Genomic DNA, 26,134 nt, shown 5'->3' with positions numbered 1-26,134 from the left:
CATACCTCCTCCATCTTGCGTCTCCCTCCCACCCTCCCTATTCCACCCCTCTAGGTGGTCACAAAGCACAGAGTTGATCACCCCGTGCTATGCGGCTGCTTCCCACTACCTATCTATTTTACATTTGGTATTATATATAAGTCCATGTCACTCTCTCACTTCATCCCAGCTTACCTTTCCCCCTCCCCATGTTCTCAAGTCCATTCTCTACATCTGCGTCTTTATTCTTGTCCTGCTCCTAGTTTCTTCAGAACCATTTTAAAATTTTTTTTAGATTCATATATATGTGTTAGCATACGGTATTTGTTTCTCTCTTTCTGACTGACTTCACTCTGTATGACAGACTCTAGGTCCATCCACTTCACTACAAATAACTCAATTTTGTTTCTTTTTATGGCTGAGTAATATTCCATTGTATATATGCGCCACATCTTCTTTATCCATTCATCTGTCGATGGACACTTAGGTTGCTTCCATGTCCTGGCTATTGTAAATAGAGCTGCAGTGAGCATTGTGGTACATGACTCTTTATGAATTATGGTTTTCTCGGGGTATATGCCCAGTACTGGGATTGCTGGGTATTATGGTAGTTCTATTTTTAGTTTTTTAAGGAACCTCCATACTGTTCTCCATAGTGACTGTATCAATTTACATTTCCACCAGCAGTGCAAGAGGGTTGCCTTTTCTCCACACTCTCTCCAGCATTTATTGTTTCTGGATTTCTTGATGATGGTGTGAGGCGATACCTCATTGTGGTTTTGCTTTGCATTTCTCTAATGATTAGTGATGTTGAGCATCCTTTCATGTGTTTGTTGGCAATCTGTATATCTTCTTTGGAGAAATGTCTGTTTAGGTCTACTGCCCATTTTTGGATTGGGTTGTTTGTTTTTTTGATATTGAGTTGCATGAGCTGCTTGTACATTTTGGAGATTAATCCTCTGTCAGTTGCTTCATTTGCAAATATTTTCTCCCATTCTGAGGGCCGTCTTTTCGTCTCATTTATGGTTTTCTTTGCTGTGCAAAAGCTTTTAAGTTTCATTAGGTCCCATTTGTTTATTTGTGTTTCTATTTCCATTTCTCTAGGAGGTGGGTCAAAAAGGATCCTGCTGTGATTTATGTCATAAAGTGTTCTGCCTATGTTTTCCTCTGTGAGTTTTATAGTGTCTGGCCTTACATTTAGGTGTTTAATCCATTCTGAGTTTATTTTTGTGTATGGTGTTAGGGAGTGTTCTAATTTCATTCTTTTACATGTAGCTGTCCAGTTTTCCCAGCACCACTTATTGAAGAGGCTGTCTTTTCTCCATTATATATTCTTGCCTCCTTTATCAAAAATAAGGTGACCATGTGTGTGTGTTGGGCTTATCTCTGGGGTTTCTATCGTGTTCCATTGATCTATATTTCTGTTTCTGTGCCAGTAACATACTGTCTTGATTACTGTAGCTTTGTAGTATACTCTGAAGTCTGGGAGCCTGATTCCTCCAGCTCTGTTTTTCTTTCTCAAGATTGCTTTGGCTATTCGGGGTCTTTTGTGTTTCCATACAAACTGTGAAATACTTTGTTCTAGTTCTGTGAAAAATGCCATTGGTAGTTTGATAGGAATTGAATTGAATCTGTATATTGCTTTGGGTACTATAGTCATTTTTACGATGTGGATTCTTCCAATCCAAGAACATGGTATATCTCTCCATCTGTTTGTATCATCTTTAATTTCTTTCATCAGTGTCTTATAGTTTTCTGCATACAGGTCTTTTATCTCTTTAGGTAGGTTTATTCCTAGGTATTTTATTCTTTTTGTTGCAGTGGTAAGTGGGAGTGTTTCCTTAATTTCTGTTTCAGATTTTTCATCAGTAGTGTATAGGAATGCAAGAGATTTCTGTGCATTCATTTTGAATCCTGCTCCTTTAGCAAATTCATTGATTAGCTCTAGAGTTTTCCAGTAGAGTCTTTAGGATTCTTTATGTATAGTGTCATGTCATCTGCAAACAGTGACAGCTTTACATCTTCTTTTCCAAGTTGGATTCCTTTTATTTCTTTTTCTTCTCTGATTGCTGTGGCTAAAACCTCCAAAACTGTATTGAATAAGAGTGGTGAGAGTGGGCAACCTTGTCTTGTTCCTGATCTTAGTGAAAATGATTTCAGTTTTTCAGCATTGAGAATGATGTTGGCTGTGGGTTTGTCATATATGGCCTTTATTATGTTGAGGTAAGCTCCCTCTATGCCTACTTTCTGGAGGGTTTTTATCATAAATGGGTGTTGAATTTTGTCAGAAGTTTTTTCTGCATCTGTTGAGATGGTCATATGGTTTTTATCCTTCAATTTGTTAATATGGTGTATTACATTGATTGAATTGCGTATACTGAGGAATCCTTGCATTCCTGTGATAAACCCCACTTGATCATGGTGTATGATCCTTTAAATGTGCTGTTGGATTCTGTTTCCTAGTATTTTGTTGAGGATTTTTGCATCGATGTTCATCAGTGATAATTGGCCTGTAGTTTTCTTTTTTTGTGACATCTTTGTCTGGTTTTTGGTATCAGGGTGATGGTGGCCTCGTAGAATGAGTTTGGGAGTGTTCCTCCCTCTGCTATATTCTGGAAGAGTTTGAGAAGGATAGGTGTTAGCTCTTCTCTAAATGTTTGATAGAACTCACCTGTGAAGCCGTCTGGTTCTGGGCTTTTGTTTGTTGGAAGATTTTTAATCTCATTCTCAACTTCAGTGCTCGTGATTGGTCTGTTTATGTTTTCTATTCCTTCCTGGTTCAGTCTTGGAAGGTTACACCTTTCTAAGAATTTGTCCATTTCTTCCAGGTTGTCCATTTTATTGGCATAGAGTTGCTTGTAGTAATCTCTCATAATCCTTTGTGTTTCTGCAGTGTCAGTTGTTACTTCTCCTTTTTCATTTCTAATTCTATTGATTCGAGTCTTCTACCTTTTTTTCTTGATGAGTCTGGCTAAAGGTTTATTAATTTTGTTTATCTTGTCAAAGAACCAACTTTTAGTTTTATTGATTTTTGCTATTGTTTCCTTCATTTCTTTTTCATTTATTTCTGATCTGATCTTTATAATTTCTTTCCTTCTGCTAACTTTGGAAGGTTTTTTGTTCTTCTTTCTCTAATTGCTTTAGGTGTAAGGTTAGGTTGTTTATGTGAGATTTTTCTTGTTTCTTGACATAGGATTGTATTGCTATAGACTTACCTCTTAGAACTGCTTTTGCTGCATCACATAGATTTTGGGTCATCGTGTTTTCATTGTCATTTGTTCCTAGGTATTTTTTGATTTCCTCTTTGATTTCTTCAGTGACCTCTTGGTTATTAAGTAATGTATTGTATAGTCTCCATGTGTTCGTATTTTTCACAGATTTTTTTCCTGTAATTGGCATCTAGTCTCATAGCGTTGTGGCCGGAAAAGATACTTGATACGATTTCTGTTTTCTTAAATTTACCAAGGCTTGATTTCTGACCCGGGATGTGGTCTGTCCTGGAGAATGTTCCATAAGCCAAAAGTGTATTCTGTTGATTTTGGGTGGAATGTCCTTTATTAGTTAAGTTCCATCTTATTTAATGTATCATTTAAAGCTTGTGCTTCCTTATTTATTTTCATTTTGGATGATGTGTCCTTTGGTGAAAGTGGGGTGTTAAAAGTGCCTTACTATGATTGTGTTACTGTCGATTTCCCCTTTAATGGCTGTTAGTATTTGCCTTATGTATTGAGGTGCTCCTATATTGGGTGCATAAATATTTACAATTGTTATATCTTCTTGGATTGATCCCTTGATCATTATGTAATGTCCTTCTTTGTCTCATGTCATAGTCTTTGTTTTAAAGTCTATTTTGTCTGATATGAGAATTGCTACTCCAGCTTTCTTTTGATTTCCATTTGCATGGAATATCTTTTTCCATCCCCTTCACTTTCAGTCTGTATGTGTCCCTAGGTCTGAAGTGGGTCTCTTGTAGACAGCATATATATGGGTCTTGTTTTTATATCCATTCAGCCAGTCTATGTCTTTTGGTTGGAGCATTTAATCCATTTACATTTAAGGTAGTTATCGATATGTATGTTCCTATTACCATTTTCTTAATTGTTTTGGGTTTGTTATTGTAGGTCTTTTCCTTCTCTTGTGTTTCCTGCCGAGAGAAGTTGCTTTAGCATTTGTTGTAAAACTGGTTTGGTGGTGTTGAATTTTCTTAGCTTTTGCTTGTCTGTAAAGGTTTTAATTTCTCCATCGAATCTGAATGAGATCCTGGCTGGGTAGAGTAGTCTTGGTTGTAGGTTTTTTCCTTTCATCACTTTAAATATGTCCTGTCACTCCCTTCTGGCTTGCAGAGTTTCTGCTGAAAGATCAGCTGTTAACCTTATGGGGATTCCCTTGTATGTTATTTGTTGTTTTTCCTTTGTTGCTTTTAATATTTGTTCTTTGTATTTAATTTTTGATAGTTTGATTAGTATGTGTCTTGGCGTGTTTCTCCTTGGATTTATCCTGTACGGGACTCTCTGTGCTTCCTGGACTTGATTGACTCTTTCCTTTCCTATGTTAGGGAAGTTTTCCCTATAATCTCTTCAAATATTTTCTCAGTCCCTTTCTTTTTCTCTTCTTCTTCTGGGACCCCTATCATTCGAATGTTGGTGCGTTTAATGTTGTCCCAGATGTGTCTGAGACTGTGCTCAATTCTTTTTAATTCTTTTTTGTTTATTCTGTTCTGCAGTAGTTATTTCCATTATTTTATCTTCCAGTTCACTTTTCTGTTCTTCTGCCTCAGTTATTCTGCTATTGATTCCTTCTAGAGAATTTTTAATTTCATTTATTGTGTGGTTCTTCATTGTTTGTTTGCTCTTTATTTCTTCTAAGTACTTGTTCAGTGTTTCTTGTATTTTTCTCCATTCTATTTCCAAGATTTTGGATCATCTTTACTATCCTTATGCTTAATTCTTTTTCAGGTAGACTGCCTATTTCCTCTTCATTTGTTTGGTCTGGTGGGTTTTTACCTTGCTCCTTCATCTGCTGTGTGTTTCTCCGTCTTCTCGTTTTGATTAACTTACTGTGTTTGGGGTCTCCTTTTTGCAGCCTGCAAGTTCGTAGTTCCCGTTATTTTTGGTGTCTGCCCCCAGTGGGTAAGTTTGGTTCAGTGGGTTGTGTAGGCTTCCTGCTGGATGGGGCTGGTGCCTGTGTTCAGGTGGATGAGGCTGCATCTTGTCTTTCTGGTGGGCAGGCCTGCGTCTGGTGGTGTGTTTTGGGGTGTCTGCGAAAATACGATTTTAGGCAGCCTCTCTTCTAATGGGTGGAGTTGTGTTCCTGTCTTGCTAGTTGTTTGGCGTACGGTGTCCAGCACTGTAGCTTGCTGGTCGTTGAGTGGAGCTGGGTCTTCACGTTGAGATGGAGATCTCTGGGAGAGCTTTCACCATTTGATATTACGTGGAGCCGGGAGGTGTCTGGTGGACCAATGTCCTGAACTCAGCTCTCCCACCTCAGAGGCACAGGCCTGACACCCAGCCAGAGCACCAAGACCCTATCAGCTGCATGGCTCAGAAGAAAAAGGGGGGGGGGGGGAGAGAGAGAAAAAAAAAAACATGGAAGAAAGAGAAAAGAAAAAGTTATTCGAATAAAAAATATAAAATAATTATTAAAAATAAAAAATTAAAATGTAATAAAGAAAAAAAAGAAAGAAGAGAGCAACCAAACTAAAAAACAAATCCACCAATAATAACAAGAGCTAAAAACTATACTAAAAAACCCCCCAAAAAACGGACAGACAGAACCCTGGGACAAATGATAAAAGCAAAACTATACAGACAGAATCACACAAAGAAGCATACACATACACAGTCACAAAAAGAGAAAAAGGAAAACAATATATATTTATCGTTGCTCCCAAAGTCCATCGCCTCAATTTGGGATGATTCATTGTCTATTCAGGTATTCCACAGATGCAGGGTACATCAGGTTGATTGTGGAGCTTTAGTTCGCTGCTCCTGAGGCTGCATGGAGAGATTTCCCTTTCTCTTCTTTGTTCGCACAGCTCCTGGGGTTCAGCTTTGGATTTCGCCCTGCCTCTGCGTGTAGGTCGCCTGAGGGTGTCTATTTTTTGCTCAGACCGGACGGGGTTAAAGGAGCCGCTGATTCGGGGGCTCTGGCTCACTCAGGCTGGGGGGGAGGGAGGGGTACGGAGTGCGGGGCGAGCCTGCGGCGGCAGAGGCCAACCTGACATTGCACCAGCCTGAGGCGCGCCGTGTGTTCTCCCAGGGAAGTTGTCCCTGGATCACGGGACCCTGGCAGTGGCGGGCTGCACAGGCTTCCAGGAGGGGATGTGTGGATAGTGACCTGTGCTCGCACACAGGCTTCTTGGTGGCTGCAGCAGCAGCCTTAGCGTCTCATGCCCGTCTCTGGTGTCCACACTGATAGCCGTGGCTCCCGCCCATCTCTGGAGCTCATTTAGGCGGTGCTCTGAATCCCCTCTCCTTGTGCACCCCGAAACAATGGTCTCTTGCCTCTTAGGCAGGTCCAGACTTTTTCCCAGACTCCCTCCCAGCTAGCTGTGGTACACTAGCCCCCTTCAGGCTGTGTTCACACAGCCAACCCCAGTCCTCTCCCTGGGATCCAACCGAAGCCCGAGCCTCAGCTCCCAGCCCCCTCCTGCCCCGGCAGGTGAGCAGACAAGCCTTTTGGGCTGGTGAGTGCTGGTTGTCACCGACCCTTTGTGCGTTAATCTCTTTGTTTTGCCCTCTGCACCCCTGTTGCTGTGCTCTCCTCTCCTCCGTGGCTCCGAAGCTTCTTCCCCCCCCCACCCCCCCATCTCTGCCAGTGAAGGGGCTTCCTAGTGTGTGGAAACTTCCTCCTTCACAGCTCCCTCCCCGAGGTGCAGGTCCTGTCCCTGTTCTTTTGTCTCTGTTTTTTCTTTTTTTTTGCCCTTTCCAGGTACGTGCGAGTTTCTTTCCTTTGGGAAGTCTGAGGTCTTCTGCCAGCGTTCAGTAGGTGTTCTGTAGGAATTGTTCCACATGTAGGTGTATTTCTGATGTATTTGTGCAGAGGAAGGTGATCACCACGTCTTACTCTTCCGCCATCTTGAAGGTCTATGTCAGTATTTTTAAATCATCAAACTTTTTATCAGTAGCTACTACCAAAATTACAATATTCAGTTATACTAGGTGTTTTTTCATATTTTAAACCTCATACAGTTTTCATTGTTGGTTTTCAGCCTTGCTTCTTCCAGTTTGCCTTTCCCATTCTATTACCAACATGATTTTTAATTTAAAGTCTGATACTGCTTTCTCAGTTCTCTACTTAAAAATCTTTTGGGACTTCTCTGTCTGGTAATAGCAAGCTAGGTAATTCAGATTGTCCTGCTGAGAACAATTTAAAAAGCTGGGCCAGTCATTAAAAAGTCTACAAATAACAAATCCTGGAAAGGATGTTGAGAAAAGGGAACTCTCCTATGCTGTTGGTGGGAATGTAAATTGGTGCAGCCACTGTGGAAAACAGTATGAAGTTTCCTTAGTAAACTAAAAATAGAGTTGTCGTATGATCCAGCAATCTGACTCCTGGGCATATATCTGGTGAAAACTCTAGTTTTGAAAGATACATGCAACCCAGTGTTCACCGCAGCACTGTTTACAATAGCCAAGACATGGAAGCAACCTAAATGCCTATCGACAGATGAATGGATGAAGATGTGGTATATATGCCCGATAAAATACTACTCAGCCATAAAAAAGAATGAAATAATGGCATTTGCAGCAACTTGGATGGACCTAGAGATTATGATACTAAGTGAACTAAAGTCAGAAAGAGAAAGACAAATACCGTATGATATTGCTTATATGTGGGATCTAAAATATACAAATGAACTTATATACAAAACAGAGGCAGACTCATAGGCTTAGAAAACAAATGTATGGTTACCAAAGGGTAAGGGAGGTGCGGGAGGGACAAAGTAGGAGTTTGGGATTAGCAGGCATAAACTACTATATATAAAATAGATAAACAAGGTCCTACTGTATAGCACAGGAACTATATTCAATATCCTGTAATAAACCACAATGGAAAAGAATATGAAAATGAATATGTATATATATGTATAACTAAATCACTTTCCTGTATATCAGAAACTAACACAATATTGTAAATCAACTATACTTCAATTATAAATAAATAAATAGCTGAGTGAAAACAAAACACATTTTATTGAGGGTATTAGAATGCTAACTGATATGACTAGATTAGGATCTGAGTGCTGACAGAGGCCCAAGGAGGAGCAGCTCCAATTTGGGATTGCTTTTTTTCCCCTGGGGGTTGTGTTGATTCCAGAAGCAGCAGCTGAGAGATGAAGAGGTGCTTTTGGTGGCCTGTTGGGTACAAGGAGACAGGGACAGGACAAGACCCACCACAGGAGAGGGGTGAACTCCTCTCACTTAGGACCCCAAAATGCTGTACCTTAGGATACAGAAAAACTGAAGTGGCTAGACTCTCATAGGATGGTAGCTCAGCTTTAAATTATCATTCCTGTAACTGCATTAATAAGATCTGGTATTGCTAGTGTCCTCAAGTATTTGGCAGAAGCAAACATCTTTTTTGGAGAAATACAGCTTTCTTTGTGTCAAATTCTGTCTATAGACCATTTTTCAAATTTAGTATCCGGTATATAAAATATAATTAGGCACCTGACAAGATAGCAGAAAAAAACAAGAAAATAGAAACAGATCCACAGGAACTCTGTATCTTGTAGTTATCAGATTTAAAATAGCTGTGTTGAGAATTTTGAGCTAATTAAGAGTTTTGTAGAGGTACAAACTATAAAAAAGAAAAATGGATATTCTAGAATTGAAAAATGTAATCCAATTTTTTAGATTAATGTAATCTAAAGGTCTTAATTAGGATCTTTGTGGATGAAGTTAACAGCAAATTAGCCATCACAGAAGAGAGAATTAGTGAATTGAAAGATAGGTCAGAAGAAAATATCCAGAATAAAGAGAGAGGGACAAAAAAAAGAAAATAAAGGAGGGGGTAAGCTTAATACAAAATATAATTAGAAGTTCTTGGGACTTCCCTGGTGGCACAGTGGTTAAGAATCTGCCTGCCAATGTAGGGGACATGGGTTCAATCCCTGTCTGGGAAGATCCCACATGCCACGGAGCAACTAAGCCCGTGTGCCACAACTACTGAGCCTCTGCTCTAGAGCCCATGAGCCACAACTACTGAGCCCACGCATCACAACTGCTGAGCCTGCACGCCACAACTACTGAAGCCCGCACGCCCTAGAGCCCATGCACCACAACTGCTGAGCTCATGCGCCGCAATTATTGAAGCCCGGTTGCTCTAGGGCCCGCGTGCTGCAGGTACTGAGCCTACATGTCACTCCGCAACGAGAGAAGCCACCTCAATGAGAAGCCTGCGCACCACAACGGAGAGTAGCCCCTGCTTGCCACAACTGGAGAAAGCCCATGCCCAGCAATGAAGACCCAACATAGCCAAAAAAGAAAAAAAAAGATTTAATTAGAAGTTATAATGTGTGTATATTTGAGTCCTCCAAATGAAAAAAGGGGGGCAAAAGTATTATTTAATGAGAGAATGGCTGAAAACTCCAAGACTGATGAAATACTTTAATTCACAGATTCAAGCATCCGTATAGGCCCCTAATGGAATCAATACAAATCTCACTAAAGATGAAAAATCTTAAAAGCAATCAGAACAAATAGTCAATGATGTAGCAATAAGATTGACAGTTGATTTCTCAACAGAAACAGTGGAAACTAAACGGCAGGGGAAAATACCTACCAGCTTAGAATCCATCCCCTGTGAAATTACCCAGAGCTGCAATTAAAATGGTAAATATGAGGGCAAAACTAAATGAATGTTGACTATCTAGAAAAATAATAATGTCTCACAGTGTTTTTAAATACACATACATGTAATTAAAGTATGTAATAACAATTGCATATAAGTCTTGGTAAAGGCACATAGTTTTTAACATCCTTACATTATCCAGAAAGATGATAAAAGTGCTAATTAATATTAGATAGTGAAAAATTAGTAATTTAGGCTGTAATCTATGGGATGACCACTAACATGATAGTTAAAGAGTACGTCAAACTTTAAGGCAAAAAATATTGTAAGAAAAGTTTCAATATACTGGGAAGATGTAATCTAAAACAATTAGTAGGTGTTCAGTTCTTAATTTGTATGAACCTAATATCACGGTCTCAAAATATAGTAAGCAAAGTAAGGAGACTTAGGAGGACCTGAATAGCCCACAATCATAGTGGGAGATTTTAACAGTCTTTATCAATAATTTAAAGAATAAGCATGCAGAAGCAAACCAATATGGATGTAGAAGATTTGAACAACACAATCAGCAGACTTAATCTCATGGATGTGGAGATAGGAGTGTGTGTATGTATGTATGCATATCCACACATACGCACAAACACACATATAACACTACCCTACAGTACAGAATACACATTCTTTTCAAGCATGTATGGAGCATTTACTAAATTTATATGTGATTATAGAGCAAGTTTCAACGAATTTTATAGGTTTTAACTATTTAAGAGTATTTTCTTTCACCACAGTACAATTAAGCTAGAACTCAGTAACCAAAAGATAAAAATTTTAAATTGTCATAGATTGGCAAATTAAACAATATTCTCTAAATAGCAAAAGAAGAAATAGGGTAAAAGCCATAAAATATTTTGGATGGAATTATTAAAATACAATGTATCAAAACTTGTGGGATGCAGTCTAGATGGGAATTTCTTGTTTTAGATTACGTATGTTAAGATTTTGCTTCTGGTAATGATGGAGTAAAATCTAACTCCCTGCTCTTTCCAATGTACCAGATAATTATATCTCAGGGAAAGTCACATATATTCATTTATTTATCAGATATTTATTGAACACCTACCGTATGTCATGCTTACTACTGTATTAGGTGCTTGGTGTATAGCATTGTTTCTCAGCCTCAGCAGTGTTGACATTTTGTGACATTGTTCTTTTTGGGGGGACTGTTGTGTGCATTGTTTAGCACTCAATGTTTAGCAGTATCCACAGCCTATACCCATTAGATGCCAGTAATACTCCTTCATTTTGATAACCAAAATTGTGCCTTGGTTTTCTCAGTTGTAAAATGGGGATAATAATGATACCTACTTTATAAGGTTGATGAATTAGGTAAGACAATAAGTAAATATAAAGTTCTTAGAACAGTGCCTGGAGTATGCTAGGCACTTGGTAAATGTTAACTGTTATTTTGATTGTCAAATATCTATGCATTTCTAAACTGTAATAATTTTTGTAAAGAAGAAAAATAGGACCTCTCCTTTCCATACTCCCAACCTAGATTCATGTTTGCTGGCAACTGTCTTTAAAAGGGTATTATAAAGTTACCATGTAAGAGAGGGTATTATAAAGTTACCAAGTAAGAGACTGGACTATGGAACAACTGTGATCACTTTCAACTCTCAATTACTGTGATTATATATTCATATTGATAGAAAAGAATGATCAGTGTATTTCATTGTACTCTGGTACTTATATTTGTGAATACATGTTTTAATATTGGTTATTAAAATAATTTTAGAACTATTTTTATAATATTATTACAATATATTTTACAATTTTAAATTATTAAAGTGAATACTTTCAATTTGTTTGAAACTCTAAACTGCAGAAAACTGGTTTATTAGTTTTTTTGCTCTGAACTGCACTCCATGGCGAACTTTTGAAAATGGTAGTGCAGTTGCAAACTTAATTGTGATTAAATGTTTAATGAACTCTTTAACGGATTGAAAAACTACTGTTAGACAAATAAGTGTAGACTAACGTTTACTCCTGAAATCAATTAAGAAGGGATATATATTACTAGTTAAAAGTAATCTGTAATTGTATTTTGCATTGCTTTTAAATTGCAAAATGAGGAAAGTGTTTTTGGCTCCTGCTGTTTATGAAATAGCAGAAATAAATTTTTAAAATTTATTTAAAAATAGTTTTAATGTTTTATCACAAAAATCAAATTCACATATATGCTGTTCATTGGAGAAAATATTAGAATATAGTGATAAGCAAAAATATTGTCTTTCACTAAGAATTGTACCATTTTGCATTCTCACCATACCTTTAGAAAAATGCCTCTTTTTCTACAGCCAGACTGTATATATATTTTTTTTTCCTTTGTCCACTTTTCTTAAAAAAAAAAAAAATGGCTATAAGAATTGTGGCAGTTCTAGGTACAGTTCAAGTTGTAGCTTCAAAACATTAGTTCATTCAAATGTGATGCTTGCCTTGTGTCAGGCTCTTTGTTAGGCACTGAGAAGTTGTTGTGAACAAAGCAAGCGCGGTGTTTTATAGGTTACAGTTTAGTGGGAGAGATTTAAAAAGAAACTTTAAACTGTGCTAGATGCTGTGAAGGAGACAAAGATGCTCTGTGACTAATAACAGATCTGGCTTAGCCTGGGTGATCAGGAAGGTTTTAGGACAGCCTTTTTAAGTATTGCAGAGCTAACTGACTTCTTTCGGATTCAGACTTGATTATTAATATTATTTTTGTTACTGTTAATGCTTCATTAGAACCATTCACCCAACTGAGCTAATTAGATACATATAAGCAAACTGTGGTATGGTCAAAATGTCAATTAAGATTGGATAGGTGGAGAGCAATGAAGTAGATATTTTCTAGATTCTTTAGGCTTAGGTAGAACTAACTTTTCTTTGAAAATTACTGTTTTAATCTTATAAAAACTGAGTGTGAGTATAGCATTTTGCTATGTTTACTGTCTTACTCAGTTTTGAGTTTTTTATTAGTGTTTTAGAGATTGATTTTTTTTTAGAGATTTTATTTAAAATTGTTTAGATAGGAGTGGTATTTTATCAGTTCAGTGCAATCTTTGTTACATGAAGTATAGATGAGAAGATTAACATTAGTGCAAAATTTAAACTAAAACAAATACCATAAACTTGGTGGTAATGATGTGTTCAAGTGAAATGTCTTGATAAGCAAGTGAAAAATAGTTGGCACTCTATCTGAAATGAAGTGCATAAAAGTATGTTTGTATATGAAAGAGTATCTTAATCTACTTCATGGTATATGTAAGGAATTCAGTAATTTAATACAAAAGACGACTCTGTCTTTTACTATGATTGTAGAAGTAGAGACACTGTGAAGATTAATGTTACATATTTCAGACTTGGTTTGGTTAATAATAATAATCTTCAAATATAGTTTTATTATAATCAGGTTAGATGTGTTGAAAGATATGGCCCTTAACTTACTTTTTAATACCTTCCTTTCAGCTGACAGTTACTTAGGTTTTGAATTGACTTCCAGTTAGGTTTTGAATTGACTTCCAGTTATTAATAGTGTTTCATACTGGTCAGTTCGTAAAGCAAGCAGGAAGGAAGTACATTTACTTATTTTGATACTCGGTTGTATTTTAGAGTAGAGAATCCTACGTAGCAAGCTGTATTACTGGTGAATCCAGTAGATATCTGCCCAGTGAGCTCTATTTAGCGGTCCTTGACATTACTGTGAAAGGAAAATGAATTTAATAGAGTTTTGCATCATTTTTTTTTTCAGACACTGGCCAAAAGAAGACCCTAGACAAGAAAGATGGGAGGAGAATGTCTTTTCAGAAACCCAAAGGGACTACTGAATATACTGTAAGTTATTTGTTTTGAAAAAGCTGATATCTCTTTGTGATAGTCTTATTTGAGACATTCTTTGTTTATGCTGTAAATAAGACAAAGGTTCCTAATTGCCTTATTTTAAAAATCTGTACACCACTTTCGATAACTGCTTTACTAATAATAATGATACTTCAGTTCTTAACTGTATTTTAGGATTTTTTTTCCTTAAAGGAAAATTTTATTAAGTGTGATATAAAGATAATTATTCTAGCAAATTTAGCAAAATGATAATTTACTTGGAGTTAAAGTTCCTGTGGTACAATAATTTTTTATTAGGTTAGACTTTTAGGGAAATATTTACGTTTTTAGAAATGTGATCTTCATTATATTCCCAGCAGTGCTAACGGTAATGAAAATGGCAGATAGAATACGGAAAAAACAAGTTGCTATTAATTTTCCAGAATAACCTCTCACATTAGATTATTTACACTGATTTATGGCTAAGTTTCTATGTTCTTGAAATGACCCTCAAATTTCCTTGCAGTCAGCTTTTCATGTTTCTGGTTAACTATGGAAAACTGAAGTGAGAAATGTACTTTAGTCTGTGATATGCTGCTTCTTTGATTGAATGTAAATGTTGTTAGATAATTTTAACATGTTAAAAATCTGTTATTTTAACTGAGCTTAATTTTGTGTTATTTTGTGTTTTTCTAATATGTTATTATAACTGTATTAAGAAGAAAATAGCAAGTTGAAACAATTTATACATTTGTGTCATCATGAAGTCTTCCAATCTTGGTTTGAGTCTTGATTATTTTTCATAAATTCTAAAAATTGAACCAATTATCAAAACCTTGAGTTATACTTTATTTTCATATACTGTATAATTGACAATTTGAGATTTTAAGTATTTTAAAAAGGTTTGAAACCAGATAATTTAAGGTAGAATTATATTTACTACTATCAAAAGAATCTCCTCTTAAGCATATTATAAACTCGAGTGTGCTTGTACTTTCTCTGCATGATTGAGAAATTGAGAATATAAATTCAAACAGTAAAATATTGAGTAATGTAGTTTGATGTATTCATTAGTGTTTATTAAGACATAAGACTGTAGGCATAAGGCATAAGATGTTATCTACATATGTAATCCTGTGGTTTTGAAGAATTACAAAAGTTTAGTTGGTTTTGAATTCAGGAGTTTACCAATTTTTTTCTTGTAATTCAATAAAACTTGTGTTATCGGTAGCAAATTTAAATTTAAATTAAGAACCATTATTTTGGGCAAAGGTTAATTGAAACTTGGCCATTTGTATCCTTGGGTTCTGCATCAATGGATTCAACCAACCATGGATAGAAATATTTGGGGAAAAAAAATTCCAGAAAGTTCCAAAAAGCAAAACTTGAATTTCCCTTACTGGCCACTATTTACATACATTGTATTAGGTATTATAAATAATCTAGAGATGATTTAATGTATATGGAGGATGTGTGTAGGTTATATGCAAGTAACTATGCCATTTTATATAAGAGACTTAAGCACCCATGGATTTTGATATCTGCGGGGATCCTGGAACAAAAATCCCCTGGGATACTGAGGAATTACTATATATTTTTTCTTATGTTATAAATGACCTTTGGGAAATAATCAGTTACTGATAAGAAAAGTTATAAAACATCCTCTAGGAGATCTTTGTTTTCATTTTTTATCCCTTTGTTTATTCCCGATGCCATATCCTAAAGATAGAAACACATGTGTTTCTAAAACTAAGATATTACTGTCTTCTATTCTTATTATAATTTGTAAAATCTTCATATAAGGTACATAACATGATTTTTGTATTTGGGAAAAATATATTTTTCTATATTTCTTTTGAAATCTTTCAATATTACAGTGTACTCTCAACATTTACTTATTCTAAAATATTTATGGTTTAGCTTAAATGTATTTTCGGACCACCTAAATATAGTATAAATTAGTCATTGTACCTTAGGAAGCTTTAAAGTTAGAATCATACATAAAAAAAATCATACATATGTATTACGTATGTGTTTATATATGCACATACATGCACAGTTTTTAACTATAAAATTACTTTCAGTAGGATCAACAAGTAGACCTTGAAAATGCTATACATAACCATTTTCTTCCTAGTTAATTTAATATCCCTGTACCATTCTACCGAAAGCCTTGTCTAAGGTCACTAATGATTTTCTAATTATCAAACCTGGTGGCTTTTTCTTTGTTGTTGCATACCACTCACTGTTCCTTCTTTCTTGTTTTACTTTCCTTCTCAATGTTCTTTAATGTATCTTTCAGTGAGGATCTGTGAATGGATAATCAGGCAGTGTCTGAAAAGTCTTCATTGCACCCTCATTCCTGGTAGTTGAGCTGCCTATAGATTATTAGGTTAACAGTTATTTTCTGTCAGCACTTTTTTTTTTTTTTTTTTTTTTTTCCCGGATGCGCAGGCTCAGCGGCCATGGCTCACGGGCCCAGCCGCTCTGCGGCATGTGGGATCTTCCCAGACCAGGGATCAAACCCGTGTCCCCTGCATCGGCAGGGAGACTCTCAACCACTGAGCCACCAGGGAAGCCCTCTGTCAGCACTTTGAATGTAGTTATCTTTTATCGTATGCCCTTCTGTTGCCTTTTTATTTCTGTTCATTTCTAGGCAGTCTTCTTTTTTTAGATTGTTTTTTGAAGTTTACTTCTTGTCCTTACAGTTCTATAGTGCCACTGTGATAAGTCTAGATTCAGACAAATTTTTATCTTATTGTGTTTCTTCACTCTAAGGAATAATGCCATTCATAAATTCTGGAAAATTATCAGCCATTATTTCTTTGATTATATACTCTCCTTTCTCAATTTATTCTTGAAACTAATTGTACTACATTTTGCTATCATTATGCTTCATTGCCCTGTTCTTGCTAACATTTTGACTGTATCTTACACCTCTTTCACTGGTTGTTCGGCTCTTGTTGATTCCAAATGTGAGTGGTTCCTTGTATCTTTTCACTTTCCCATTTACATTCTGCAACTTGGAGAACTTAAGAACTTTACTATATGAAGTAAGACCCAAACTTTTTTCTATTTCTGCCTTTCTAGATGCTTACATTTCCTACCACCACTTCATATTTAACAAATTATAGCAAACCTTTCACCAATTTTTTTCTTCATTCTTGCCTAATGCTTTATTTTCTTGTTTCCATTTTCCTTCAATCTGTTGTTCATCTAGGTTGGAATTTTTGGATTTAGCATCAGTTGATCATTAATGTTTGCACCTCTGACGTAATACAACTACTGCTCTATTACAACTTCATTCAATCCATTCCTGTTTTCTCTTGAGTCTTATCTGAAAATCTTATACCTTTATCTCTTTCTTTATATTTGTATGACCTTAAGGATGATCTGCTGCTGTAGTATTACATTGGTTTTTCTGCATCCATTCTCTTGTGTCATTAATCATAGACCTGTAGCCATTAATCTAAGATGCCACTCGGCCATGTAACTTCCTTGCTTCATATTGGTGTTTTTATTACTTTCATTACCACAACTGATAGGATCATTGTGAAGATGAAATGTGTGTTAATTAATAAGAACTTCATAAACTTCCAGATGTTTCTGCAAAGTAAAATTGGTTTATAGAGAGCTTTTACATACATTATCTCAATAAGGTAGGTGACACACCATCTCATTTCATAGATGAGAAAGTTTGCATGGAAGAAGAGAGCAGGGCTAGATTATTAGTCTGTGTCTTTGGCATCAATTTGGTTTTACAAAACCATTAAAGAAAAAATATATATTTATTGTTGTTGTGTTTTTTTTTTTTTACCCCCACATACATATCTACTTTTCCTGATTTTCGAAGTCTTTTACAGTCTAATTCAAAATGCCTAATTCAGTCTCATCCTTTTTTTGAGATTTGGCTCTACTTACCTTCCTAAAATCCTAAATTCATGAGTGTACCCTGGATGGTTTGGGAGGAAGAGATAGTATCCCACAAATGTGTTTTGTTCTTTTCTGTCTCCTAATATGTCAGTTCTATTCTCTTCATTTTGAATGTTCTTCCTTACTCTCTACTTCTCAAATTCCTACCCGTTCTTCAAGATAGCTTTAAATCTTTTCCATAAAGTCTTTCTTGGACAATTTGGAGCAAATATGTTGCTCTGTCTGCTCAGAGCTTCTGTTGCATTTGTTGTTTCACTTAAATTGCTCTTTATCTTTTATATAACCTTTTTTGTCTTTCTTATTTTCTAACTAGATTGTAAATCCCATATGCACTAAAACCACTTCATTGGACTTCATCATTCTCTACAGAGATGCTTTATGTATAGAGAACTCTAAAGGAATACATTGATCAAATGACTTTCTTTCAGGATAATTGACAATTAAATCCCATGATTTAAGATTTCTATAAATATGATCATTAAAATATACTAATTCAAAAACATATTCCTCAGCTTTGGTTCAAATATATTTTCTAATTTATCTATTTAAATGGAAGATTATGTAAAGATCATTAGAAACAGCACTTTAAGTTTAATACAGGCATACTTTGCTAAAGTAAAATTAGCTTCTAGAAGTTACATATGTTTTACAAACTATTTGTATTGTTTTAAAATCTTTGTAAAATAAAAATCACTTGTTTGTGTTTTGAAAATTATATTTTGTATTTTGAAATTGCTTGAAGTAGAGGCCTACATGTAATTGTGATGTATTATGATAAAGCATATACTCTGTATCATAATAGGTTGAGATCAGTTGCTAACAAACACAAAATTTGTCAAGTTATCCTGTCTCTAAAGATGGAAATACCAGTTATTAGTCAAATGTAAAATTGGTCCATAGACATATTAATGATCATTAAACCTCATCGTTTAGTTTTTCTGTTTTAACAAATTATTTTTTTTTCTCTTAAACAGGTTGAATCAAGGGATTCTTTGAATAGTATAGCCCTGAAATTTGATACAACGCCCAACGAACTTGTTCAGCTAAATAAGTTATTCTCCCGAGCAGTTGTTACTGGACAGGTATCTTTTTTTTAATGCATTGATGGTTAGAAGCATCAGTTTTAAGACAGAAAGTATCCATTGCAATACAGTTAATTTAAGAAGAGTAATTTTATGCACACTTTGAACAAATCACATTGGTTCTAGAAGAGAAAATTAAATGTCACTTATATCCATGTGAATTTCTCTTAATGCATATTGAAAATAACTGTTGTCTTTTCAAATATAGTTTTAAAGAGCTTTAAAAAATATTCAAAGCAGTACATGTACCTGATAAAAAATTCAAACTTTTTTAAAGGTAGTTTATCTCAGACTTACAGTGTCCTTTTCCAGAAGCAACCACAGTTACCAATATGTATCCCCTTCCAAAAATATTCTAGCCTTTCTTTCTTCTTTAAAAAAAATAAATAACTTTGATTCTGGAAAAATGTTCTGTTGAAGCATAACTCAATCTCAGACTTTTTCATGTATGTAAAGTATTGCACTCTATTAATATATAGGCATGCCTTGGAAATATTGTGGATTTGGTTCCAGACCACTGCAGTAAAGCAGATATCACAATAAAGCGAGTCATAGAATTATTTGGTTTCCTAGTGTGTATAAAAGTTATATTTACACTACACTGTAGTCTGCTAAGTGTGCAATAGCATTATGTCTAAAAAAAGTACATACCTTGGGTTTCCCTGGTGGCGCAGCGGTTGAGAGTCCGCCTGCTGATGCAGGGGACACGGGTTCGTGCCCCGGTCCAGGAGGATCCCACATGCCACGGAGCGGCTGGGCCCGTGAGCCATGGCCCCTGAGCCTGTGCGTCCGGAGCCTGTGGTCCGCAGTGGAAGAGGCCACAACAGTGAGAGGCCCACGTGCCGCAAAAAAAAAAAAAAAAAGTACATACCTTAATTTAAAAGTACTTTATTTCTAAAAAATGGTAACCATCATCTGAGCTTTCAGAGAGTCATAATCTTTTTGCAGCAGTCACTGATCACAGATCACCATAACAAATATAATAATAATGAAAAGTTTGAAATATTGGAAGAATCACCAAAATGTAACCCAGAGACAGGAAGTGAGCAAATGCAGTCGAAAAATGGCACTGATAGACTTGCTTGACACAGGGTTGCCACAATCTTTCAGTTTGTAAAAAACGCAATATCTGCGAAGTCCAATAAGGTGACACAGTAGAACGAGGTGTGCCTGTATTATGGTTTAACCAAGCACAGTAGGCTTTAGACTTCCTACTTTTTTGCTATGTAAACGTTGCTCTAGGAAACATTCTTGTTTGTTTCTCTTTTTCTTTATATGCACGTATATCTATAAAGTCAAGTCCTAGAAGTAAAATGGCTCAGTTAAAGGATATGTGCATTTTAAGCTTTGCTGGCTGTTGACAAATTGTCCTTTAAGGGGAACACCAATAATTTTTAAGAATTACTGTTTCCCCTCACTGTTGCCCACAGTTTGTGTTATCAAACTTATCTAAATTAAATATCTTTTTTAAAATTTTGTTACAGTTATTTCGGTAATAAACATTCTTTTAATCTGAAGGTTTTAATTTTTAAAATTTATTTCTGAAGGTCATTGTTAATGGTGCTCGCTTAGAGAATACCATCTGATTATTAATATTTTAGTTTGACTAAATCTTTATGTGAATATTTTCTTCCAGGTTTTATATGTTCCTGATCCTGAATATGTCTCCAGTGTTGAGAGCTCCCCGTCTCTAAGCCCCATAAGTCCTTTGTCACCAACATCATCCGAGGCTGAACTTGATAAGACCACTGTAAGTTTCCCTTCTTTTCAAAGCTATCAAGAAATGTCACTGAAAAAAAAAAAAAAAAAAAAAAAAGAAATGTCACTGTATTTGTATATATCACCATTTTTTTAATCCTACTTTGCCTGTGGCTTGAACGAAATTTTACCTTTTTAGTTTGTTAATTAAATTTGTAAATCCCGGTTTTTAAAGTGAAACATTCTTATTAAATCAGACAGCTTAAATTGATTACTGTTGGTGGTAGTAGTAATCCAAAGATATTCATCAGCCCTTTTATGAATATCATATAATAATTTAACTAAGAAAGGAATTTTACTTAACAAACATGAGTATATCATGATAGGAAGTCCATGTCCAATTTGATTTTTTTTTTTTTTTTTTGCGGTACATGGGCCTCTCACTGTTGTGGGGCTCCGGATGCGCAGGCTCAGCGGCCATGGCTCACGGGCCCAGCCGCTCCGCGGCATGTGGGATCTTCCCGGACCGGGGCACGAACCCGCGTCCCCTGCATCGGCAGGCAGACTCTCAACCACTGTGCCACGAGGGAAGCCCCCAATTTGATTTTTATTTGAGTTTCTGTGAATGTTTATATAATACTTAAAACTCTTCATTATTGGCACACTTTAAAAAAATAATTTATGGGAACTTCCCTGGCAATCCAGTGGTTAAGACTACGCACTTCCACTGCAGGGGGCGTGGGTTCGATCCCTGGTCGGGGAACTAAGATCCCACATGCTGCACAGCACTGCCAAAGAAAAAAAAAATTATTATCTTAGTTGTTCTTCAGAATATTAATTTGGAGTAACTAATAGTATATTAATTTATCTAGCATTTTAAAGGAATAGATGTTCTATATGTTACATTTTACAAATGAATTCCAAGGAAAAAATCTTTAATAATTTTGATTAAAATTCCTCCGACAGGAATTATGGTTTTTGTGCCTTTCCTGTGTAAATTAATACTAATCATAATTTCCCATTTTCATAATGACCCAATGATTATGTTTACATGTAAAAGGTTATTTCTCCATTAACTGGCTAGACTCCTGTGAGAGATTCTTCTGTGTTGCTATGCTGATTTTAGGAGACATCCTTTTCTCTGCCCCAATTTGCACTCAAAGTTTAGGATACCAAATGGCATACTGGTAACAAAACACAAATTATTAATGTTAATTTGCCTATAAATTATTAGGAATTATTAGTTTCTAAGCTGTAGTATTAGACTAGTTCCACTTCTCTCATGGAGTAAAGGACATGATATTATTAATAAGTATTTGTCTCCTTGCCTAGGGACTTTTTTCTGTGTGTTTGTGGTGAGAGAGAGAGAGAGGGAGGGAGGGAGAAAGGGGGTCTTTTTCAAATGTTTTATTTGCTGGCTATCTTGTAAAAATGACAACTACTTTAGAATACAGCTACATGAAAGGAATGTATTACATTTATTCTCATCATTGACGAAAATGGAAGTCAGTTTCTAATGATACTGGACCAAACAGTTACTGGACCTTTTTGAACATGGCCATGCCATTGTCCTATGGGACTTAACAGATATATTCATAAGGGGCAATGACAAAGGAGAGCAGTGTAGCCTTCGGTTAATTTAGCTTGTGTTCCATACCCTAAAGCAAAATTGTGAAAAGCTAGACTACTTACCTGAATTAGGATTCCAACGCGGATAGTCTGAGTCCAGAGCCCATGGTTTTTTACTAGCACTTTATAGCTGGAAATTGATAGCTCAGAAACTACTATCGATCAGTAAATAATTGGACCCAACCCAAAAAGATAAGTAATATTCAATCATTGTGAGTGTAGTAAAACCTGTCACTTTTGCACTATCATTTTGTAAAATTTTTTTAATCTAACATTCTTTTGTAAATATAAAAACCTCTTTTGTTTATCTCCTTTGATTTCTCCTCTCTGCATCTTAAATTTATTTATTATGCTAATGCCATTTTAGGCTAGAACTACTAGTGTGATATATTTAGGATGGAATTCAGAGGAAAAAGAATTTTAAATAAATAATATGGAAAAGTGAAATGGTTTTAAATAGTTTTTAATTTCGGCTTATGTTACTATACTCCACTGAAAGATGGGCTAGCAGATAGTTGTATTCTCTTTAATATAAAACACTCTTTAGTATACTCTAATAAATCTAAAAGATAATAAGTAGAGTACTTATAATGTGGTAAGAAAATATAATTTTGAAATTATATTTCATGGTAGTAAGAAAATATAATTTTGAAAAAAATACTACTAAGAGATTCTATGGAAGGCCTAGAAGGTCTTACAGGAGAAAATATATAAAGCATTAATAGAGTTTAGGCACATTAAAAGCTTCTTTTTAAGCATAGGCAATTATTCTGCTACAGTTACTATTAACATTTAAAAAGTACTTACTATGCATTTATTAATGAGGAAACTAAGGCATAGAGAGAATGAGTAATGTACACAAGGTCACATACTTAATGAGTGGTAGAGCTGAGATTTAAACCCTGACAGTCTACATCCAGGTTTTGTGTTATATTCTTAACCACTTTTTGAACTAATTGATGAAAGGGTAAGGATTAGCAGTACAGATTCTCTGTGACTGAGACATACAATCTAAAACTAAAATATATGTGTCCTAAATTGTAGAAACTAGAAAGTTTGTAGTAAAGAGCTATGTGGAAGTAATGTAGCAAATTTTTGCTTACCAAAGCAAAAATAAAAGTAAAGCAGATAATCAGAAGTATTGCTTAAAATGATTAAAAGGTGAACAAAAGCATTGCTTTTTTTCCCTCAATATTTAAGATTATCTGGACTTTTAAATATGTTGTTCTTCTGTTTATGTAACTTAAAAAATTATTATTTGCCTGTATTAATTTCCTGGGATTGCTGTAACAAAGGATTACAGAATGGGTGGTCTAAATCAGAAACTTACCTCACAGTTCTGGAGGCTAGATGTCTGGAATCAAGATGTTGGCAAGCACCTTGTGGGGGAGGATCCTTCCTTGCCTCTTCTAGCATCGGGTGTTGGCCCACAATCCTTGTCATTCCTTGTCTTGTTGGACAGATTACTCCAGTTTCTGCCTTTGTAGTCACATGGCTGTCTTCTCCTTGTGTGTTTGTGTCTTCACATAGTGGTCTCTTCAGATAAGGAAACCAATTAAATTGGATTAAGGGTCCACTCTACTCCTCCTGTGTGACTTCAGCTTAACTCACTTCATCTGTGAAAAGCTGATTTCCAAATAAGGTTGCATTCTGAGGTAGGGGGTTAGGACTTCAGCATATCTTCTTGGGTGACACAGTGAAGTGTCATAATGTTGCCTTTTATAAAATTTCAAGAGAACCACATTGTTTAGTCAGGGAACTTTAGAAGGTTTTCTAACTCTAGTCAAATAAGATTTTTTTAAAAAAGACATTCAGTGACTATTCTCTTTACATATAGATGAGAAAATGTATAAAAGAGTGATGTTAATTTCTTACAGGGTTTTGGGGATCTTGAGAATATTTGTGAAATCTAATAAAATAAACCTCCCTCTATTTTAATTATACTAATCACATAATTCATTGACATCCTGAACTTATATACCTGAAAACAGACATTAAAGTAATAGCACACATGCAAGAAGTTAAAAAAATTTTAGTTAGAAATATCAATATAGTTTGAAGAGATTAAATATAGCATATGCTTCAAAAATTGTTCTCACATATGCCATCCTTAAACTAGTCACAAGCATTCCTCTCCCCTCTTTCCCTTCTTCCTTACTTCCACCTCCTTCCTCTCTCTCTCTGTGTATAATATTATATATTTAAACTTAAAATAAATTTAAAATCACTAAAATATATAATATATAAAATATATTTTATCTGATATATAATATATAAATTATGATTTTAAATTTCATGCTTTTAAACCTAAATTTTCATATGTAAGTATATATACTTTATTATATAATAAACATAAGTTTATATATTACATATTATATTAAAATAAAGTTAAACAACTATAAATGCCGTATGTATAAATAACACATGAATTATATGTTACCTATATATTGTATAATATAATTTAGCTTTGGTGCTTTTAAACTTAAATACCAACAGTTTATTAGGGAATTATAATTTTTTAATATGTACTTTTTAAATGGTGGTGCTATAATTATACCTTAGTCTTACATTCTTAGAACAAAATTTTATATTTGAAATATGTGAAAACATAAAACGTCATAGTACGACTTTGTATTTATATAGATTTTTAGGAAAGCATTTCTTTATATAGAAGAAATCTCTGTATTTGTAATATCACAAATAAATAGTTAAATTACTGGGTGAGAGTTTTCTTCTAGATTCTGAAAGCAAGCATTGTTCTCATAATTAGAATTTAAAAATTGATCCTTCTTTGCTTTTTAACCTGGTTGCTAAAAAGCTCAGTGCCAGGTCCAAAACTCCAAGTACAACACTTAAAATTGCATTTTATTTTTTCTTCACTCTGATATTTTTATTTTTTATTTGTATTGTATTTTATTCTGTATGTTTGTTTTAAGAGCCTCAAATTCTTAAGTGGAGTTTAAATAAATTCTGAGAGTGATAGTTAAACATAACAATTTATAGGAAGTAAATGGTACCCATCATATTTACTGGATTGAGTGAAGAAACGTAATATTCACTACTTTAAAAATAAACATTTTATTTTAGATTATATATTATATATGTTTGTATGAAATAAATATAAATGTTGGTATTTCTGTGCCTGTATGGTTTTTCCTTCTCAAATTTTGTATGCCTTACCTACATGTTACCAGAGAACATTTCTACATATTTTCAATCACTAAAGAACAAAAACTCCATAAAGCCAAGGCAACATGGGAAAAGGAGAGTTTGGAGTTGCTAATTAGCTTATGGTAATGATTTATAATAATACTCTACAAATTATATAATATTTAATCATATTGTACAAAAAAGATGACCATAAGTCAACTTTTTTGGGTCACTTGCCATAGCATTGCTTTCCTTTTGCACATTTGAATAATTGAGGTGACAATTGAGGCTTGATAAATAAATGTTTATAATCCTGTATTTTTAAGGACCTTTCCATCCCTAGTGGCTAAAACAAAATTGCACAAAGAAACTTCAGAAAGCACTCAAATAAGCTTATTCAAATCACCTTATTAAGAAACAGAATCTGTAAATTCACAGAGATACGGAGATACTGATACTTTGGATCATGTACATGTATGTAAGTTAAAATGAGGTCTGATTATGATTTCTCTAAACAACTTTGATCTCTTTTAAAGAAATACTCTTTTATGCTATACTTTGAGCATTCGTTAAGCTAATCTCATGTATTCTTTTTAATAGGATTACTTTGACAAGTTGGGATGGCTATTGATACTGAGTTGTAGAATTTGAGGCTTTGAAGGAACCTCAGAGATCTTGTTCTATGAGGTATATGTTTAAGGAAAATATTTGACAATGTACCCTGATACAGTTTCTGTGAATAATATGGTTATTTAGTAGATACTGTTGTCACCTGATTTGGGAGTAACTGAACAGTCATAGACAAAATTTGTGTATTGCTTTGTGCCAGTTTGCAGGGGGCCCTGTGATAGCTCTGTATTGGCTTTTTTTTTCCCCTCTGCACACAATCTTTTAGAAGAATGTTTGAAATGGAAAGCATATAGTAGTGCAGTTAAGCTCACTAGTTCATGTGTTGGCAACATGGGTTTTCATCTCAGCTTCATCTTACTCATTGGGCAAGTTACTGAATTTGG

The 26,134-nt window shown here is 35.0% G+C and overlaps 1 protein-coding gene and 1 long non-coding RNA gene across 9 annotated transcripts in view; one reads left to right on the top strand and one right to left on the bottom strand.

Annotated features, from left to right (window-relative positions):
- The window catches only part of OXR1 (oxidation resistance 1), a 452,875-nt gene that overhangs the window by 359,517 nt on the left and 67,224 nt on the right, over window positions 1-26,134 (top strand). For all 7 annotated transcript variants that reach the window (XM_067711496.1, XM_067711493.1, XM_067711498.1 and 4 more), the window contains 3 exons: window positions 13,562-13,644; window positions 18,537-18,644; window positions 20,281-20,394. In XM_067711496.1, the coding sequence (XP_067567597.1) occupies window positions 13,562-13,644; window positions 18,537-18,644; window positions 20,281-20,394 (305 nt within the window). The remainder of the gene's footprint in view (window positions 1-13,561; window positions 13,645-18,536; window positions 18,645-20,280; window positions 20,395-26,134) is intronic.
- Window positions 40-23,615, bottom strand: LOC137209975 (uncharacterized). 2 transcript variants are annotated; one of them, XR_010936207.1, is made up of 3 exons: window positions 23,302-23,615; window positions 19,296-19,440; window positions 40-5,518 (listed from the first exon to the last, which is right to left on the bottom strand). It is a non-coding gene; the product is annotated as an uncharacterized lncRNA (long non-coding RNA). The 2 variants fall into 2 exon arrangements; XR_010936206.1 differs by having other exon boundaries at window positions 40-5,510.

The sequence above is a fragment of the Pseudorca crassidens genome, chromosome 17, assembly GCF_039906515.1.
Source record: "Pseudorca crassidens isolate mPseCra1 chromosome 17, mPseCra1.hap1, whole genome shotgun sequence".
Lineage (NCBI taxonomy): Eukaryota > Metazoa > Chordata > Mammalia > Artiodactyla > Delphinidae > Pseudorca > Pseudorca crassidens.
The sequence above is the reverse complement of the archived record's forward strand: the minus strand, read 5'-3'. Positions and strand labels throughout refer to the sequence as shown.